Below are 18,363 nucleotides of genomic sequence, written 5' to 3' on the forward strand. Positions count from 1 at the left end.
ATTACAGTACTTTAAGCACTACTGAGCTACGAACTGTGCTTTACTGAATGGGTGGTACAGGTATCTACTGCTTCTTTGGAAGTCTATTGTATCATTTATAATTATGCTGTTAGAATCTTTATAGGGAAAAAAGAAAAATTTGTTCTTTTAAAATATACTAAATAAATGTAGAAGCCAGAAAATAAAGTTATTCCAACAGCTACATTTAAAAATTTATTTGAAGCAATCTTAACTAATCTATCACCTAAAAACCACCAGTTGCCTCACCACAGATGAAAACTGAGAGGGTCTAAGGGCTAAACACTGAATTTTTTGCAGCTAAAAAGTACAAAGTTACTGAACAACAGATAATGCTCCTAAAACTTACAGATTCTCCATGTACATGGAGGTAGTTTCCTGTTGGAATGCCATATTCATGAAGCACAAAACAAAAAGGTTGAAATGAGACTAATAGCTCACTAGAGGACGGGGAAAAAGGTTGGATGGGGCACAAGGGTTTGGTGAGTAGCATAGGACAAGGGATATACTTCTATTCCATGAGATTTAAAACCACTAATAATTCTTTCTTTTTTGTAAAAGTCACAAATGTCCAGGGGGGAGGAGAAGAAGAGACATGGAGGGAAGATGGAGAGAGACACACACCAAGAGACAAGGAGTAGGGGGATGAGGGAGAGAGAGAAAGGAATGGTGAGAGGGAAAGGAAGAAGAAGAAGGAAAGGGAAGGAGAGAGGGAGAAGGAGAGGAAGGGGGAGAAAACATATACCTATATCTGAAATTAACATATGCAGTTAAGAGTCTCTTACTTTCAATGCATATGAAGTGAACCTACAATATAGAATAATCTAATGATGGTTAATAAAGTATTATCTTCAAGTCAAATAAATATAAAAGGCTTTATTTTGAAAAAGTCCTAAAAGAATGTGCCTTAAAACATTTTATGTCGTGTTAAACTTTCTGCCAACATACCATGAAGAACTTTTGACTAATCAAATCAATTAACTAATATTTATTAAGCACCTACTACTTTGTAAGGTGCTATGGTAGACTATGCAAAGATGTAAAGAGGAAGATGATGGATCTCCATCCTCAAATAAAAAAACAAAAAACCCACAGTTGCATAATATAGAGATATTTAAAGGGGATTATGTTTCAGGCTAGAATAAATGACTGATTTCCTGTAAACTCTGGGATTTTCTTGTTTTTGGTAGTATTCTTAAAAACAAACAAAAAAAAAAAAAAAAAAAAAAACAACAACAACAATAACCACCAACTTATAGCTCTAGGTTATCAATGAATCAACAATCATTAAACACCTACTTTATGCAAAGAGTTCACTTTTTCCTGAAAATGAGGCATGCCCATCTCTTTTCAGCTCTTTTTAAAAATGACACTGTAATTGAAAGATTTCAATCTTTTAAGTAACTCTCCTTCATAAGTCACCAGGAGACACAAGACAGTAGAGGTGACCAGGAACATATATCACATTTGCCAAAGCTGGATATGAGACACTTATGTTTGTGTATCTCTCAGAGGGGCTTAAGTTGCTTTTACCAATTTATCTCAGTCTCCACCTTTAGAAATGAATGGATCTTTATTTCAATGAGCCAATGGACAATTTTAATATACATTATAACTGTCAGTACTTGGTGATCAAGCAAATGGCAAGCTCTACCCTTCCCTACCCCCACCCAGGTAACAAGAGGGTCAGATTATCCATTTATCAGTAAGTATTCAGAGTAGACAAGCATTTCAATCTCAGTCTCTCTCTTCTGTGGATGCTTCATGGATGGCTGAGGGGAACACTTCAAAAATGAACTAGCTAAACAAACTTCCCAGCAGCACTTGACAGAGTTACACCTATTCTTCCCATTTCCAAAGCAGTACAGAATTAATTACCAGTTCTATGGATCTATTGTAAGTATAATAGACTAAAGAGCTATCACAGACACATTTATTGTAAAAGCACAATCCCAAGAGTGTCTAGTAGAGGGCCAAAACGATTAACACAAATGCTTTGTCAGATCAAAGATAAAACCTGCACCGCCCAAATGAGGAATGAATTAGAACAGTGGGTTATCTTTCAAATTAACCAGGGCAGTTAGTGAGGAAAATTTCATGAAAGTGTAATTCTTAGCCTTTGTGAATCCACACAGCAGGCATTCTGCCAGCTGACAAGATGATGAAATTTTCATGCTTAAAAAAAGCCTTCTTCATTTCCCAATTTAGATTAGCTAGTGTTTCTCTCTCTTTTTTGTATGTCTATTTGCTCTTCTGCAGCAGAATTTAAAGAGGGTGGGGGTAGGGAATTATAGATCAATTTTTTCACTGTAAAACTTGAATCTTTAAAAAAAAAATCTCAGAGAGCTTAGTGATGTAATTTTAAAACTGGCTTGTCATGATTTTCAAAAATAATAGTTCACACTTAACTATATACTGGGATCAACAAAGGCCAGCATAAGTCAAAGTACTGCACTTAAAATTTCAGGGATATTATAAATAATTTTTGGCAGTAAGAGAATGTCACTTAACAAAAATATTAATACACATTGGTTTCTGATGTATATGTTTAAAAACAATGGGAAATGTAAAATAAATATGAAGTGAAGAACTCTATTCACTTGAGGTGAATAAAAAGGGAATGAATACAATAAAACTTTATTTAAAGATGTAGATTGACTTCTATGTTTTAATATATCTTCTAAAAAAGGAAATAAAAATTCTGAGTTATTCTATTCCTTCAAATCAGAATACTTTCTTTCTTAACTAATTCCTCTACAGCAGTGCTAGGTTGCTCAAGATATAGTGGTTGGCTACAGAATCTGAGCTGGCCTCAACTTGGACTGATCTTGTAACTTTAAGGTTTTCAAAAAAAAAAAAAAAAAGTATTGTATCTTTTAAAAATGTTTACCTCAGTCAATCTTCTCTGGAATTCTAAAAGACTCTTCCTTTATCATTTAAAATATAATTGGTTTATATTGACCTTGATAAGATCAGAAGGGAGAGAGTAGTTGGGCATAGAGTTCTCAGATTCAAAATAGCTTATAGGTCAATCAATCAATAAGTATTTATTAAGAACCTATACTATGCTACATACTGGGCTAGGCAAGACAAAAAGACAAAAGCAAAAGTGAAACAGTTCAGTTTGGAGAAAACTCTTTCAGCAATTATCCTTTACAGCTAAATCAATCACATGATATTTTTTGCCATGGCTTTACTTCTGCTCATTTATTTCATCTTTAGATTCTAAAAAAATTGTTACAATTTCATGATAACAATTTGTTAACAAGGTATACATTGTGTCACCATTACTATGGAATGGTATTCTGAGTCACTACCATGGAATGATACATTTGGCAGACTGCAATTACACTTACTGTTAACACACTAACAAAAAGAATTTAATGTCATAGGGCAATATCTACCATACTTCTTCCCTTTTCTCCCCTCAAAGACAATTTTAATACACAAAAAATGTTAATGCTATTAATATATGAAGAACCTCAAAGCAATATATGTATATATGATATTATAATTTCTATAAATTTAATAATTTCCATTCATCTAATTTATTAACCTAATCTAATAATGTCAATCTTCCTTTCTTCCTTCTCCTCCTCTGTCCACAGATGATTTACCCACAGATGATGTCCTGCAAATGATTTAACCAAAGGCATATTGATTCTGATGGCTAAAATCTAACAAGATATCTTGGGATTTACAAACTAGATTTCTTTTTAAAGACCATGTCTAGTGCTAATTGATTGTCCAACAATAGGTTCCAGCCCAAGCCTCACTTGGTCAGCATTTGGCCTGATGACTCAAAGTGAATGTGTCTGTTTGGGCCAGAAACTCTTAAGGGTCTTCCTTTTCCAGAATAAATTAAAAAAATTTTTTTGATTAAGTAAAAGAGGCCATTCTTTGCTTCATTGAATGGATGTTACCTTAGTCACAGAGACCTGGGAAATACCTTAGATTAGAAAGGACAAGGTAGTCTACTGTATATCCAGGGCCATCTCTAGTTGTCCTCACGAATATCTGGCCAATGGACCCAGATGGTTTCGAGGAAGAGAGTTAGGCTGGTGACTTTGTACAGCCCTCCTCACTTAAATGCAATTCATTATCTTCCTGTTGTCACGGTCTTCTTCAAAAATCAAAGGACAAACATCGTTCCTGGATGGTTAAATGTGACTTCTCCCATTTGATCAACATCTCCCCCAGAGGACATGGAGTCCTTATGTAAAATAAGAAGTTCATACATAATTCCTTGACAATAGTTATCTAAAGATCTTATAAGAAATCACATTAAAGTTAATAACTGAAACAAGATTTGGTTTTTTGCTAACTTGTATTTTCCATCGTCTAAGAGAAGAGATAATCAAGAATGACCACATTCATACATTTCAATTGTTTAGTCAGTTGTATCTGATTCTTTGTGAGCTCACATTCAGAGTTTTCTTCCAGGAGTCCTGGGATGTTTTGCTATTTCCTTTTGGCTCATTATATAGAGGAGGACATTGAGGCAAATAGGGTTAAGTGACCTCTCCCAGGTCAAACAGCTGGTGTCTGAGGCTGGATTTGAACTTGGGTCCTCCTGCCTCCAGAGCCAGTGCTCTCTCCACCTTTCACAGCCCCACTGCACTCAGAACTACAAAGAAACCATCTGAGTAGAAGTTGGATTAAATGCCTTCAAAGTTACAATCCAAGATTCTAGGATATCCCTGGTAGAAAAGTGGCATAATGAGCTATGTTCTACCTAAGAGTGCATGTAGATGGTATTTTGGAGTCATGGAAAGCATAGAAGCTTAAAGAGCCTACTAGGTGTCAAATGGAAAAATAAGGAGAGGAGATGACATATAAAGTTTAATAAAAAGTGGGGTATGGAGAAGAGAATGAAGTTTCAATTAATCAAGAATAACATTTAAAAAAAAATAGCACTCTAAAGAGGTACCTACAAATTTAAAGAGTGCCCATAGAGTAGAGGGAGAATGAAATGCCTCTCCCTCCTCCCCCCTCGCAAATGTACTCAAACTGCTTTTCATATTCAAATACAAAGCCTGTAGAGAAATGAAACACCTCTCAGTTCTGAGGGCAACACTACCACAAAATCTGAGACACTCCATTACTTTAACACAAGAAAAGTATAGGCAAGCAAGCACGAACTGCTGCCTTCTTAACCCAAAAAGAAAATTCAGTTCAATCTTGAACTGTAGCAGAGACTTTAAAAAATTTTAGAGAGATAATTCACAGAAAAATAGACAAATAAAAACACTTCACAAAAGAAAGGTCTGAGTTCATCTAGTCTTCCACACTGAAGCTGGTGAGTTGTCTTGGCATGGATAAAAATAACAATGTACTAAGTGCTCCAAAAACCTTAAGCTATGGCAAGCAGGAATTAAATTTGGGTTACATGTTTTAAAAACAAAACAGAAAATTGTTCTGGGATTAGGAAAGAATCCTACATTTGTGGCAGACTTTGTTCTTATAAATCATAACTCAATTTGTCCAAATAGTCTTTGTTTATTAGAAAAGGAAATGACAAATTCTCTAAGAATTGATGCTCTACAAAATTGACTGCTAAAGGCTCTAAAATCCTAAACAAAGAATTTAAATTTTTTTAAATACAAGGCAAGATTATCTGCTCTTGCTCAATAGGACTCATAATTGGAGAGCTACAAAACTTAGATCTAATTGACTGTGGAAGAAATTAAAAGTATATGCTGAATATCAAGACAGGGATTGTGGTTCCTTCTACCAAAGCTTCTTAAACTATGAATCACAACTCCATGAGGTGTCTTGTAACTGAATGTGTAATTAATGAAATCAGTAAAATTTTCTTTGTGTACTTATTTTATGTATTCATGTAAAAAGGTTGCAAGTAGAAAAAGTTTAAGAAGCTCTGCCTTAGATAAGTTATGTCAAATTAAAATAAAAACGGAATCACTAAACTAGGAAAAGGATCCCTGGGGGCAGCATTTTTATTCAGAAAACCACACACTGATACTATCTCTACTTTACAGTATTTAATGTGGTTCTGCTGCACTTGGGAACATTGTGGACTTCAGGCAGCCAGTAGGCTTCACGTGGGTATCAGTACCTCTGTCTTAAATAACTTTATACCTATCCTATTGTACAAAACAAAACAATGGATACAGAACTAATCACTTAAATACTTTAGATTTCATTATCCTTTTTTTTTTTTTTTGCAGAGGCAATTGAGGTCAAGTGACTTGCCCTGGATCACACAGCTAGGAAATGTTAAGTGTCTGTGACCACATTTGAACTCAGGCCCTCCTGACTTCAGGGCTGGTGCTCTATCCACTGTACCAACTAGCTGTCCCTCATTATCCTCTTTAAACCTAATGTTAAAAAAGAAAATTTTTATGTTAATGTTTAGAAAATACAAATCCTTAACCCAGAATCATAATTCTGTAGTTTTAAAAAGATACAAGTGATATTACTTTGCAATGTTGAATAGCAGTATTTTTTAAATTGAGAGGTAAAGAGAATGCTTTATACTGAGTAAAACTTTTTAAAAAGTTACATAATGAATCTAAGATTTTTTTTTGTCCATGTCTAGCCAGAAAATTTTCTTCTTAAATTATAAGGCAAAGTAGGCTTCTAAATAATATGAAACATAACTCTTAAAAGAACAACCAAATCTTTAAATAATCAAAAGTGCTAAAGATGGGTTTGAGACCTATTCACCAATATAGGGAATTCTCAAGATAGGGTGATGGTGCAGGTGAGTCCCTTCAATAAAATTATTTTTCTACACAACTGCTCATAGCACTGAGAACTTAAGGGACAAAAAAAGATACAGAACTTCCTAATTCTAAAACCAACTCTATCTGCTATGCCATACTTAAAATTATCAATAACTGAGAGAGGAAAAGAAGGCAAAATTAAAGAGAAGTTTTGCTTCTGTTAAGTCTTGATGGGAGTAGAGGGGGAAAACTTTATTCATCAGAAACTTTGATCTTGAAAGGGTTTTATTTTTCTTTCTATTTAAGGAAAAGCTTTATGATGGCTCACAAGAAATTTCTGCCATTTTCCAGAAAGTATTTCTCAACATCAGAAATATTCTGAAAGCTAGATAAATTGTATTTAAATCCAAAAGATGAAGTTTCCTTTGACTTCCTCCAAATAAATACCATTTATGTTTTGGAGTATCATACAAATAAAAAGTAATATATATAAGCTTACTAGACAACAACATGGAATTCTGTGACATGATTTATCAATATTTCTATATATAATACTGACTTATTCTCAATCAAGACTACATGAATATTGTTTCAGATACTGAAGTATTTCCTACTTGTATTTTTTTTAATCCAAAGCAAATCCAATTACTATATATAAAACTAATTTTCCTTTCATGAAATGGATGTTCTTCCCAACAGATACCATAATCTTTCCTAATAAAGCTGTTTTAAATTTGGAGAAACACCTTCCCTAAATATTTTCAAAATTATGCATTTTAAAAGAAAAACAAAAAACTATTCACTTAAAAAAAACTAGCAAATGTACTGAGTAAGCTTTCATATATGTGTGTATGTGTAAACATATATTTAAAAAGTGATACATATATACATTCACAAGAGTGCATTATAGATACTTACATTGTAGTATTTTTTAATGTATCGCCTGATATCCAGAATTAATTTATTGTTCAGCTGGATGACAAAGGTTATAGGTGAGGCATCACAATCTATATTACGGCAACGAAACAAGCTGGGTTCTATATGGGTTCCCTACAAAGAAGAAAAAAGAAGTAAAGATGAAAAAAAAAGTATGGATTTTATATCTTAAAAAAAATGCATATCAGTCTCCTCCTCAATAGCCACATTTTGTTGGCTATTTTTCAAGCTCATTTTTTTGAACACTTCTCCCTCTAAGGCTTTTTCAGATTTATTTTCCTTTTCCTGCTATCTTCTCCATGAAAAAAGTTGATTAATTTTTTTTCATATGTCAAGTGTTCCTCATATAAGAAATGGTGTGGAATAAAAATAATTTAGCAGAATTTATGGCAAAAATCAACTTCTTCTATCCAACCAACCATTTATTTTTTTCAGAAATAAATATCTTTTCTAGAGATATTGATCACCATATGCGTATCTGCCCTTATGGGGGCCAAATATAAAGTTGTACTAATAATTCACATGACATTAACTGAAGGTTGTATATGTTGTTTAGTTATTTTTGAGAGAAGAATATAGAAGTAGAAAGTATTATACCACATAGGAATGTCATCCATTTTTAGGACTGCACATTAAAATTACTTCATATTTTCAAACTAATAGTTTTTTAGATGGATAAAGTATACTTTTATGAGAATTAATTATTGACAGTCAGAAATGTTTGTTTTATTTCCTTTCTTTTTACAGATAGTAAGCATATCATTCAAGTAAATAGATTTATCCTTATTTCTCTCTACCTCACTACCCTCCCATCATGTTGATGATAATAATAATAATAATAATAATAATAATAATAATAATACTAAAGCTATGCTTTTCTGATTCAATCTGGTATTAACTCCACCCTCTACTCCCCACCAACACTAAGCAATTCCAGGTGGAAGAGATTTTAAAGCTTGACATCCGCTCTTCCACAGTTAGCCCATCTGCAAGTCGTCAAGCCTCCATGCAATTAACTATCTTATTTACAGCTGTAATGAAGCAAAAGTCAAGGATTTAGCAAAGTATTGCTGATCTGTGTCTGCCTTTTCTTCTCACTTGCTTCCAAAGACTGCTTTGTTTTGATTTTTTTAAAATGCAAAACATCTGCTGTTTGTCCAAATTAACTTAAAATGATTACTTTTAATTTAGATAAAAGATACATTTTCTTTCAGCTTCAACGTTTTGCATCACTCTGCTGCCTACTAATTTGCCAATGGTTAATACAGACATGAGAGTGCAGTAGGGTTAAGTAAGTTGGCCAAGCTTCAAGTTCTGAGCCAAGGTCAGTGATATATTTTTTGGCAGTACTTCTTGAGAGGAATGTATCCCTATGACTTTTTTATATTTGATATTCAAAGGCAGAAGGAAAGATAACAGTAGTACCTTTGTCATAAAGGAGGTAAGTAGGATGGGAAAAGATAAGTAAAAACTTTTCAAAAACTTTTACTTCCCATTAACTTGATTTACGATAAAGGAAAATGATACTACAACCTTTATTAAACATAAGAAAAATTCAAGTTACTAATTAAGGAATTTTTAAAAAATAAGTTTGTAACAACTTGGAATTTATAAGAGATAGCATTTTAAAATGAAGACGAAGAGGTCAAAAGAATCCAATAACATTTAAATACATTGAAAGAAAAATTTTCTTTAATTTTTTTGAAAGAAACGTTTAAAAATAAACTGATCTCAATTTTTACACTATGATCTTTCAACCATTAAGCACAATTGTTTCCTCAATTTCCTTCCTATTCAAAAAATACAAAAGAAAATAAAATCCATTTCCAATAGTTTGCAAACAAAAGTAGTAAGAAAAAAGTAACTAACCGAACCATCAAAGACACCATCACAAATGTTCTCAGTTCCACATTTAGGACAAGAAAATTTGAATCTTTCACAGTCCCTAAATTTTTCTTCATCACTGAGTTGTGCTGGGCCACCAAGTAAGGCATCATTCTCTTCATCTTTATGGTAATGTTGATGAACTCTGAATTGAGTGGGATCCAGTCCTATTAACAATGAAAGGCAAAAGAAAGTAACAGAAAAGTTATTTATTTAACTTTCTCCCAATCAAAAAGGGAATCATTTGTAAAGCAGAAACCTTAAACAATAAAACACACACTTGTATTTAAATATGGTTAACCAAATACGTTTGAGAATTCTAACCCAAGAAAAGTCTCATGTCTATCACATAGACAAGTGACTAATATTTACAACTGCTTTATAAATAAAAGAAGCAAAATGAATTAATATAAGATGAAAATATACTGAAAAATATATTTAGTTGCTAAAGCAACTGCTTCTATAGAATGGGCTTATTTTCTTTATTAGATTGAAAAGTCTCAAGTAATAATATTCATAATTATTAAAAAATGTTTATCTAAACAAAATGGCAGTATTAAAACAGAAAATAGAGACTAAAAATCACATTAAAGTATGTTTACTGATATTGAAGCAGTTGTATGCTTCAAGACCAGACACAACAGCCAACTCTGATTTCAATGCAGTGGTCGATTTCATCTTGGCTCAGTGGTTAACAGCATGTAGGTTGCAATCTAATGCAGTGGTTAAAATTCAGTAACAGCATTTGAAGCAAAAGGCAATATGGCTTTTTGGTTGGCAAAATTCAGATTTTTATAATAACTACAAAATTAATAACAATGCCTATTTTATAAGACAAAAAAAAAATGAAAGAAAATAGCTTCCAAATCTTCAAGAATATATTCAATATTTCACTACGTTAAAAAAAAAAAATCAATCACTACTGTTTTATATTCATTTTTGGCAAATGATTTAAAGGAAATAGCCGTATTTTAGGTCAACAAGATTAATATACTTTTGGCAAATATAACTGTCAGTGTGTTCCACATGATAACATATTTAAATATAATTACTCAATAGTACAAATGAGAATAAATGTATTCCAAACAAAAACTCCAGATCTGACAAAAAAACTGGTCTAGAACTACACTGAAAATGCAGCAACCAAGTGAAAATTTCACAATTAGTTTATCTTTTATTTTGACTATCAAGAATGTAAATGAATGGCTCAATCCTGTAACCTTTCTATTTTATACAGTTTCATAAATATACTTTGAATGTTGCTTAACACATACCATGCAAGATATCTATTTAATTCTGATTGTATGTGTACATTTAAAAAATACACTTGTTAAACAAAAATTGGACAAAACACAGGTGTAGGGATTAAACAAACTGCTGTCCTTCGTAGGAATCAGTGCTGAATACATCCAAAAGTGATGCCATATTTCCTCAAAATATCAATGTCCCTAAAATCACCAACATGTGAATTAAAAAACTACTGTACTTCACCAGTCTTTTATATTGTAATAGCTTCCTATATATAGTTAATATACATTTATACTGTATATATGTAATTTTACATAAATATGTTTTATTATTATTTATTATATAAAACATATTTATAAATATGTTTTAAATATTATTTATTAAATATGTAACATAAAATTATATAGAATAATAATTCCTGTTTATACTGCACTTTAAGGTTTGCAAAAATATATGAATTCATAAGTAAATGTTAAAAGTGAGAGTTAGGTTATGGTTAAAACAAAGTCAGGGAACAATAACAGTACTTTGGTTTGGAAGAATTACTATTACTACTTTTAAAATAGTATTTAGCAAGTTTTCGTTGTGAATGCAAATTGAACTGACACCACAGTACCTGCATCTAAGAAACATATTAGCACTTTTCCCATTCTATGTCTTTGCAAAATTCATTAAGTTTTGGTAATGTTTTTTGGGGAAGGAAGTTAATCTTACATAATTAATACATAAACTATATTCAAAAACAGTGAAAAATTATTATATAGACTTTATTAATTCTACAAATTGGACAGAATGGGAATCTGTACCAATAATATGCTGATTTCTCTTTTCCTATACAGCACCATAGTTCACTTCCATCTGAGAATACCAACAACATCCACCTGCAGCAGGGCAAAAAGCCCATTTGGTAAAGAAAACCTGGATGCTTTATTACTGTTCATATACATACATTCTCTTTAACTCTACTAGGAAGTATGCTAAATTACCAGGCCTTTAAGAAGTATTTGGAATAAACTTCAATTTATATAGCCAAGTTTTATCTTTATTTGGCACTAACAAAACTGACTCATCTTCCTAATTATTTTAGATTTATTCATAGGCTGAATACTTTTGTGGATATATATCATCACTTCATTGTAGGTCAGTTAAAAAAACAATGAAAAGTTTTAAAAATAATCAGAAGTTTTGGTCCATCAACAAAAGGAAAAAAGAACAGATCCATGAATTGAGGATGAAATTAACAAAAAATAAAAAAGCATCATGCTATTATTCAATAACATATTAGAAATATTAGCTATGGCATCAAGAAAAAAAAATGAGACTTGGCAATGAGGAAACAAAACTACCACTCTTTGCAGGTGATATGATGACATACTCAGACAGATGATCCTAGAAAATCAACTAAAAATTGTTGAAAAAATTAACAACTATAGCAAAGTTGCAGAATAAAAAATAACCATATTAAAAATCACCATTTCTCTTTATTACCAACAAAGTCCAGCAGCATAAGATAGAAAAATTCCATTTAAAATCTCTGTGGACGATATAAAACACTTGGGAGTCTATCTGCTAAGACAAAACCAGGAACAACAATATGAACACAATTACAAAACACTTCTCTCAGAAATAAAATCAGATTTAAATAACTGTAAAAATATCAATTGCTCATGGTTAAGCTGTGCCAAAGGATAACTTTGCAGTCATACTAATCAAACTACCAAGAAATAATTTTACAGAGCTAGAAACAAATGACAAAATTTGTCTGGAAGAACAACAGATCAACAATATCAAGGGAACTTCAAACAAACAAATAAACAAATAAAAAAAAAAAATATGTGAAGTACTCTAGCCAGATCTAATCTGAAACTCTATTATAAAATGGCTATCATTAAAACTATTTGGTTCTACCTAAGAAAAAGAATTGGTGGATCAGTGAAATAGATTACATATATAAGATAAATGACCATCGTAGTCAAAGTATTCAAAAAAAAAAATCAAAATTCCACAAGTTTTGGTATAAGAATTAAGTATTTTTATAAAATGCTGGGAAAACAGAAAACAATATGGCAGAAATAAGGTACAGATCAGGGATGGGAAACCTTTTTCTATGCCAAAGGCCATTTGGATATTTTAAATACCATTTGTGGACCATACAAAATTATCAGCTTAAAAATTAGCCTGCTATATTTGGTCAAACATTTAATTAAGTCACCCCTAATGATCACAGGCTGGAACTGTGGTTGCCTTGGCAAGGCTACACCAAATTATTTCAGAGGCCTTATATGACCTGTGGGCTGGACATACCCCAGCCCTGATATTGACCAATATCTTGCAGTTTATACAAATACAAGATCAAAATAAGTACATAACTTAGATATAAAGGGTGATGCCCAAACAAATCAGGAGAGAAAAGAATAGTTTATCTCTCAATTGTTTGAAGAAGGGAAGAATTTATAACTAAACAAGAGATAGCAGCAAACATTATAAGATATAAAATAGAAAATTGTGATTATATTATATTAAAAAGGCTTTGCACAAATAAAAATCAATGCAATCAAGATTAGAAGGAAAGAAGAAAACTAGGAAACAATTTTTTTTTTTCCAGCAAGTGTTTCTGATAAAGGTCTCATTCTCTTCCCCCTCCCCCACTAATAGTATTTTGATTTTTTTTCCGTTTACATATATACTTTTCAATATTCATTTTATAAGATTCTGAGTTCCAATTTTTTCTCCCTCTCTTTTTTCCCTCCCCCTCCCCTAAGACAGAAAGCAATCTGATAGTTTTTGCATGTATAATCATTTTAAACATATTTCTATATTAATTATGTTGTGAAAGAAAAATCACAACAGAAAGGAAAAACAATGAGAGAAAAAAAAATGAAAATAGTATGCTTTAATCTGAATTTGGTCTCCACAGTTCTTTCTCTGGATATGGATGTCATTTTCCATCACATATTTATTGGAATTGTCTTGGATCATTGTTATTGCTGTGAAGAACTAATTCTACAGATTTTCATAGTTGATCATCACATAATCTTGGTGTTATTGCATACAATATTCTCCTGGTTCTGCTTACTTCATGAAAGTGTTTTACAAGTTTTTCTGAAATTTGAAAGGTCTCATTGTCCAATTATGAAGACAATTGATTAAAATTTATAAGAATATAAGCCATTCCTCAAATGATAAATGGTCAAAGAATATGAACAGGAGGGGCAGCTGGGTGGCACAATGGATAGAGCACCAGCCTTGAATTCAGGAGGACCAGAGTTCAAATCTAGTCTCAGACACTTAACACTTTCTAGCTGTGTGACCCTGGGCAAGTCACTTAACCCCAGCCTCAAAAAACAAAACAAAAAAAAAAAAAAAAAAGGAAATTTTCAGGCAAATAAATCAAAGCTATCTACATTCATATGAAAAGAAATGTTCTAAATCACTACTGATAAGAGTTAAAAACAATTCTGAAGTACCACCTATCAGATTGCCTATTATGACAGAAAAAGAAAACAAGTGTTGGAAAGGATGTGGAAAATTGGTATTCTAATGCACTATTGGTGAACGGAACCAACCATTCTGTAGTGTGATTTGGAATTTTGTCCAAAGGGATCTAAAACTATGTATACCTTTTTAATCCAGGCAATAATACTATTAGGTCCATAACCCAAGGATATTTTTTCAAAAAGAAGATACTATGCGTCCAAAAATACTGATAGCAGCTCTTTTTGTAATGGCAAAGAACTAGAAATTAAAAGGAAGTAATCAATTGGAGGATGGCTTGAATGAATTGTGATAAGTTGATTGTAATGCATTATTATGCTACAAGAAATGACAGGAGGAATGATTTCTGAGAAACTTGAAAAGACTTACATGAACTGATGCAAAGTGGTGAACAGAACCAAGAGAACATTGTACACAATAAAAGCCCCTGAGAGTAAAGGTCCACTAGGCTGCCTAATAAGAGATGAAATGTTACAGGATGGAAAGGAAGCAGGTCAAACTTTACATGATAGTCAACACTGGTATATGTGAATGCCCATTATACTTTCAGCCTAACAGAAGCAGTCTTGGGAAGAAAAATGTCAGTGTCAAATATGAGAAAAGGAGACTTCACAACAAATGAAGAAATAAGTGAAATAATTAGAAACTATTTTTGTCCAATTATATGTTAGCAAGAATGAAATGGATAAAGATTTATAATGCAAAATACCCAGATTGTTGAAAGAGAATATTTAGGTCATCATCCCTAGAACAAAACTTTGAAAAAAAAAAATCATCCATTAAAAAACAAACAAATAAACAAAAAAAAAAAAAAAAACCCACAACCCTTCTCCAGATTGGGAGGGAAAAAAAAGGGGGAGGAGGGAGGACATACAATCAGATAAATTTAAATTCTAGCAAGAAGTCAAAGAAAAAAAGAATTCTTACAAAATCTCTTCTATGATACAAATATATCTTTAATATTTAAATCTGGAAGAAAAAACAGATAAAGAAAATTATATGCCAATACCCCTAATCAATAATAAAACAAAAATATTAAATGAAAAATACTAGCAAACAGAATACAGAATATTTAAATGACCACATACTATGACCAGGCTAGATTTATACCAAAAATGAGGGGGGACTCAATATTAAGAAAAACATAATAATAAAAAAATCTGATAATATTTATAAATACTTTTAAAAAGATTGATAAATGCTAGAGTCTTTTCCAATAAGATCAGGGGTAAAGCAATAATGTTCATTTATCACAAACATTATTTCATGTAGTTAGTGTAACCACTACCGAAGCAATAAGAGAAGAAAATGAGGGAATAAGCAGAGGCAAAGAATAAACAAAATTATTGCTTTTTTTGCAGATGATATGATAATCTAGAGAATACAAGGGAATAAACTAATCTAAACAGTAACTTTAACAAAGCAATATAAAACATGCCAATACAAATCATCACCTTTCTATACATTACCAATAAAATCTAATAGTAAGACAAAGGAAAAATCCATTCAACTTCAATGTATATAAAATACCTGAGAGTCCACCAAATTCTATGAGTACAACTATTATAAAACATTCATAGAAAAAAAGATAGGCAAAAAATAATTGGAAAGATATTATTTATAATTAGTCAGGCCAATTTAATAAAAGTAATAATCCTACCTCAATTAATTTACTTATTCTGGACCATACCTATCAACAAACTACTTTATGGAGCAAAGAAAATAACAACATAATTCAAGCAAAGGAACAAAAGTAAAAACAATTTCATGAAAAATAACAGAAAAAAGATATAGATAAATCCCTAAATCCCATCTACTGAGGTAAAGCCTCATTATGCTGAGAAAACTGGAAAACAGGCCCATTAGGGTCAGAACAACATCTCATACCAAGTACCACAATAGGTTCCAAATGGATAAAGGATATAAATAAAAAAGTTCACATCATAGATTAGAGAAGCAGGGAATGAGACTTTGTAAATACAGAAAGAGGAAGAATTCATGGCAAAATAAGGAATAGAGACTATCATAAAGATAAAAAAGACAATTTCATAAGACAAAATTTAAAAGTTATTACACCACAAAAATCATAACAATGAAAATTATAAGGAGAACAACTTGGGATGGGGAAAGTTCTTGAAGCAAATTTCTCTGAGGAAGACCTGAAATTCGAAGAGTAAGAGCCATTCCTTAAGGAGGAATAGTTTAAAAACATGAACATGCTGTTCTGAAGCAAAGAAATTCAAGCTATTAACAATTGCAAGAAAAAATTGCTCAAAACTACTAATAAGAAAAATGTCAGTTAAAACAAACCGGGTCCCAACTCATACCTGTAAGGGCCCTTTAAATGGGCGGACACAGTGCATCGGGAGATTGAGGCCCAGAAATAATTTCTGTGGATATTAGGACTGCCCTTGGGCAGGATCCTGGCCATATTGAGATAGCTTCGTAATGGGTGACTCTCTCGCTGATTGGCTGTGTGTGTGACCTCACAGGCCCTATGTAAGCCCACTGCAGGCAGAAACCGCTCTCTTTAACCTCGTGCTGTTCACCCTGGCTCCCTAGCCTGGGTGGCCAAGCCAAGATGGGTAGCCAAAAGAGGTAAGGGTTTTGGTAGTGAACACATGGGTCTTCTGACCAGGTGTTCACCAGGGAACCAACAAGTCAGGGCATCAGTTAGGGCATTATGTGAGTAGGTATAATAAAGGCTTTTAAGATTACATGTGGTTGTTCTTGAGTGCGCTACCGGTTACTAAGCTATAGATTCAAGAGATTGTGGCCAGAGACCTTAGAAGGCCTCAGAGGAGGCGAGCCGGGTAGAGCTCACACTGCAAAGGACAGTGGTCAAAGGTACTCTGGTGGGTCTAGGACAGACTAGTAATTGTAACTGCCAGGAGAGCACGTTACACATACCCATCAGAATTGCAAGGATTTTTATTTAATAAAAGGAAAATAAAAATATAAATTGAATATAGGAGGACTGGCATACTAAAATACTGTTAGTAAAAGGATAAACCAATTCTGAAAAGCAATTTGGAATTAAATCCCATAATCATTAAACTGAGCCTCAAAGAGCACAAAACCTAGCACTACTACTACTATGTATATATCTCAAAATGTTTGTAAAAGAAGGATGGAGAATGACTCAAAATGCACTTTTTTTTGCAGCAGTAAGGAACAAGAAACTAAGGGGAAATCTATCAATTGTCAAACTGCTGAGCAAGTTAGGCATATGGCTGTAATAAAATATTACACCTCATAGAAAATGACAAAAAGGATAGACTCAGAGAAACTTGAGAAAATGTATATGAACTAATTAGAAGTAAATCAGGAAGGACCAAGAGAATAAAGTATACATTGTAAACAACATTGTTTAAAAAAAAAAAAAAAAAAAAAAACTTGAAAATTTAAGAACTCTGATCAATGAAATGACCAATCACTTAGTACTCCAGAAGACTTAAAGGGAAGAAAGGGGCTGGTAATCATGCTGCTACCACCACTACCACCACTACCACTCCCTGCAAAAAAAGAAACTGAAAATCAAAAGACTGTCCTCATGCAAGCATAAAAAACAAACCAAAAAAACCCAACTCCAAAACATGTGTGCATGTGCACATGGATGTACATGCATGTGAGTACACACACAAAGGAATAGATAGGGAGGACAACTTTGAAATTAGTTTAATTTATTTTGTAATTTAAAACAAAAGGAGTTGTAAATAGAGGTTTATGGCTTCACATATAATCCTCTTTTTCTGTTCTTCCTATAAGGAAATGTTTGTTTCTCAGTGTTAAATTCAGAAAAAAAAAATAAAAATGAAGGGGAAGAAGATACATTCTTGACCTTCAAAAAATGGGTATAACAAGAAATGTAAAGGGATTTTTAAAAAATCACAACTAAAAAAAAAGAACACAAATCTATAAGAAAGTGATTATTCAAGATTATTAACAGAGTCAAAAAATTTTCAGCAGAACTTATTTTGGGAACTGTTTCTTAATTCTAAAAGCCAAAAGTAAGACAGATATTTCTTTATAAGAAAATGTATAATAAGGTTTAAAATATAGCATTAACCTGGAAAAATGCTTTCAAGGAAGGTAA

At 32.2% G+C, this 18,363-nt stretch overlaps 1 protein-coding gene across 1 annotated transcript in view; it reads right to left on the bottom strand.

Annotated features, from left to right (window-relative positions):
• POLA1 (DNA polymerase alpha 1, catalytic subunit) overlaps positions 1–18,363 on the bottom strand; it is a 312,594-nt gene that overhangs the window by 162,607 nt on the left and 131,624 nt on the right. Inside the window, exons 33-34 of the mRNA XM_074300893.1 lie at positions 9,510–9,691; positions 7,623–7,754 (exon numbers count right to left, since the gene is read on the bottom strand). Coding sequence (XP_074156994.1) covers positions 7,623–7,754; positions 9,510–9,691 — 314 coding nt within the window. The remainder of the gene's footprint in view (positions 1–7,622; positions 7,755–9,509; positions 9,692–18,363) is intronic.

Source organism: Sminthopsis crassicaudata, chromosome 3 (genome assembly GCF_048593235.1).
Source record: "Sminthopsis crassicaudata isolate SCR6 chromosome 3, ASM4859323v1, whole genome shotgun sequence".
Taxonomy (NCBI): domain Eukaryota; kingdom Metazoa; phylum Chordata; class Mammalia; order Dasyuromorphia; family Dasyuridae; genus Sminthopsis; species Sminthopsis crassicaudata.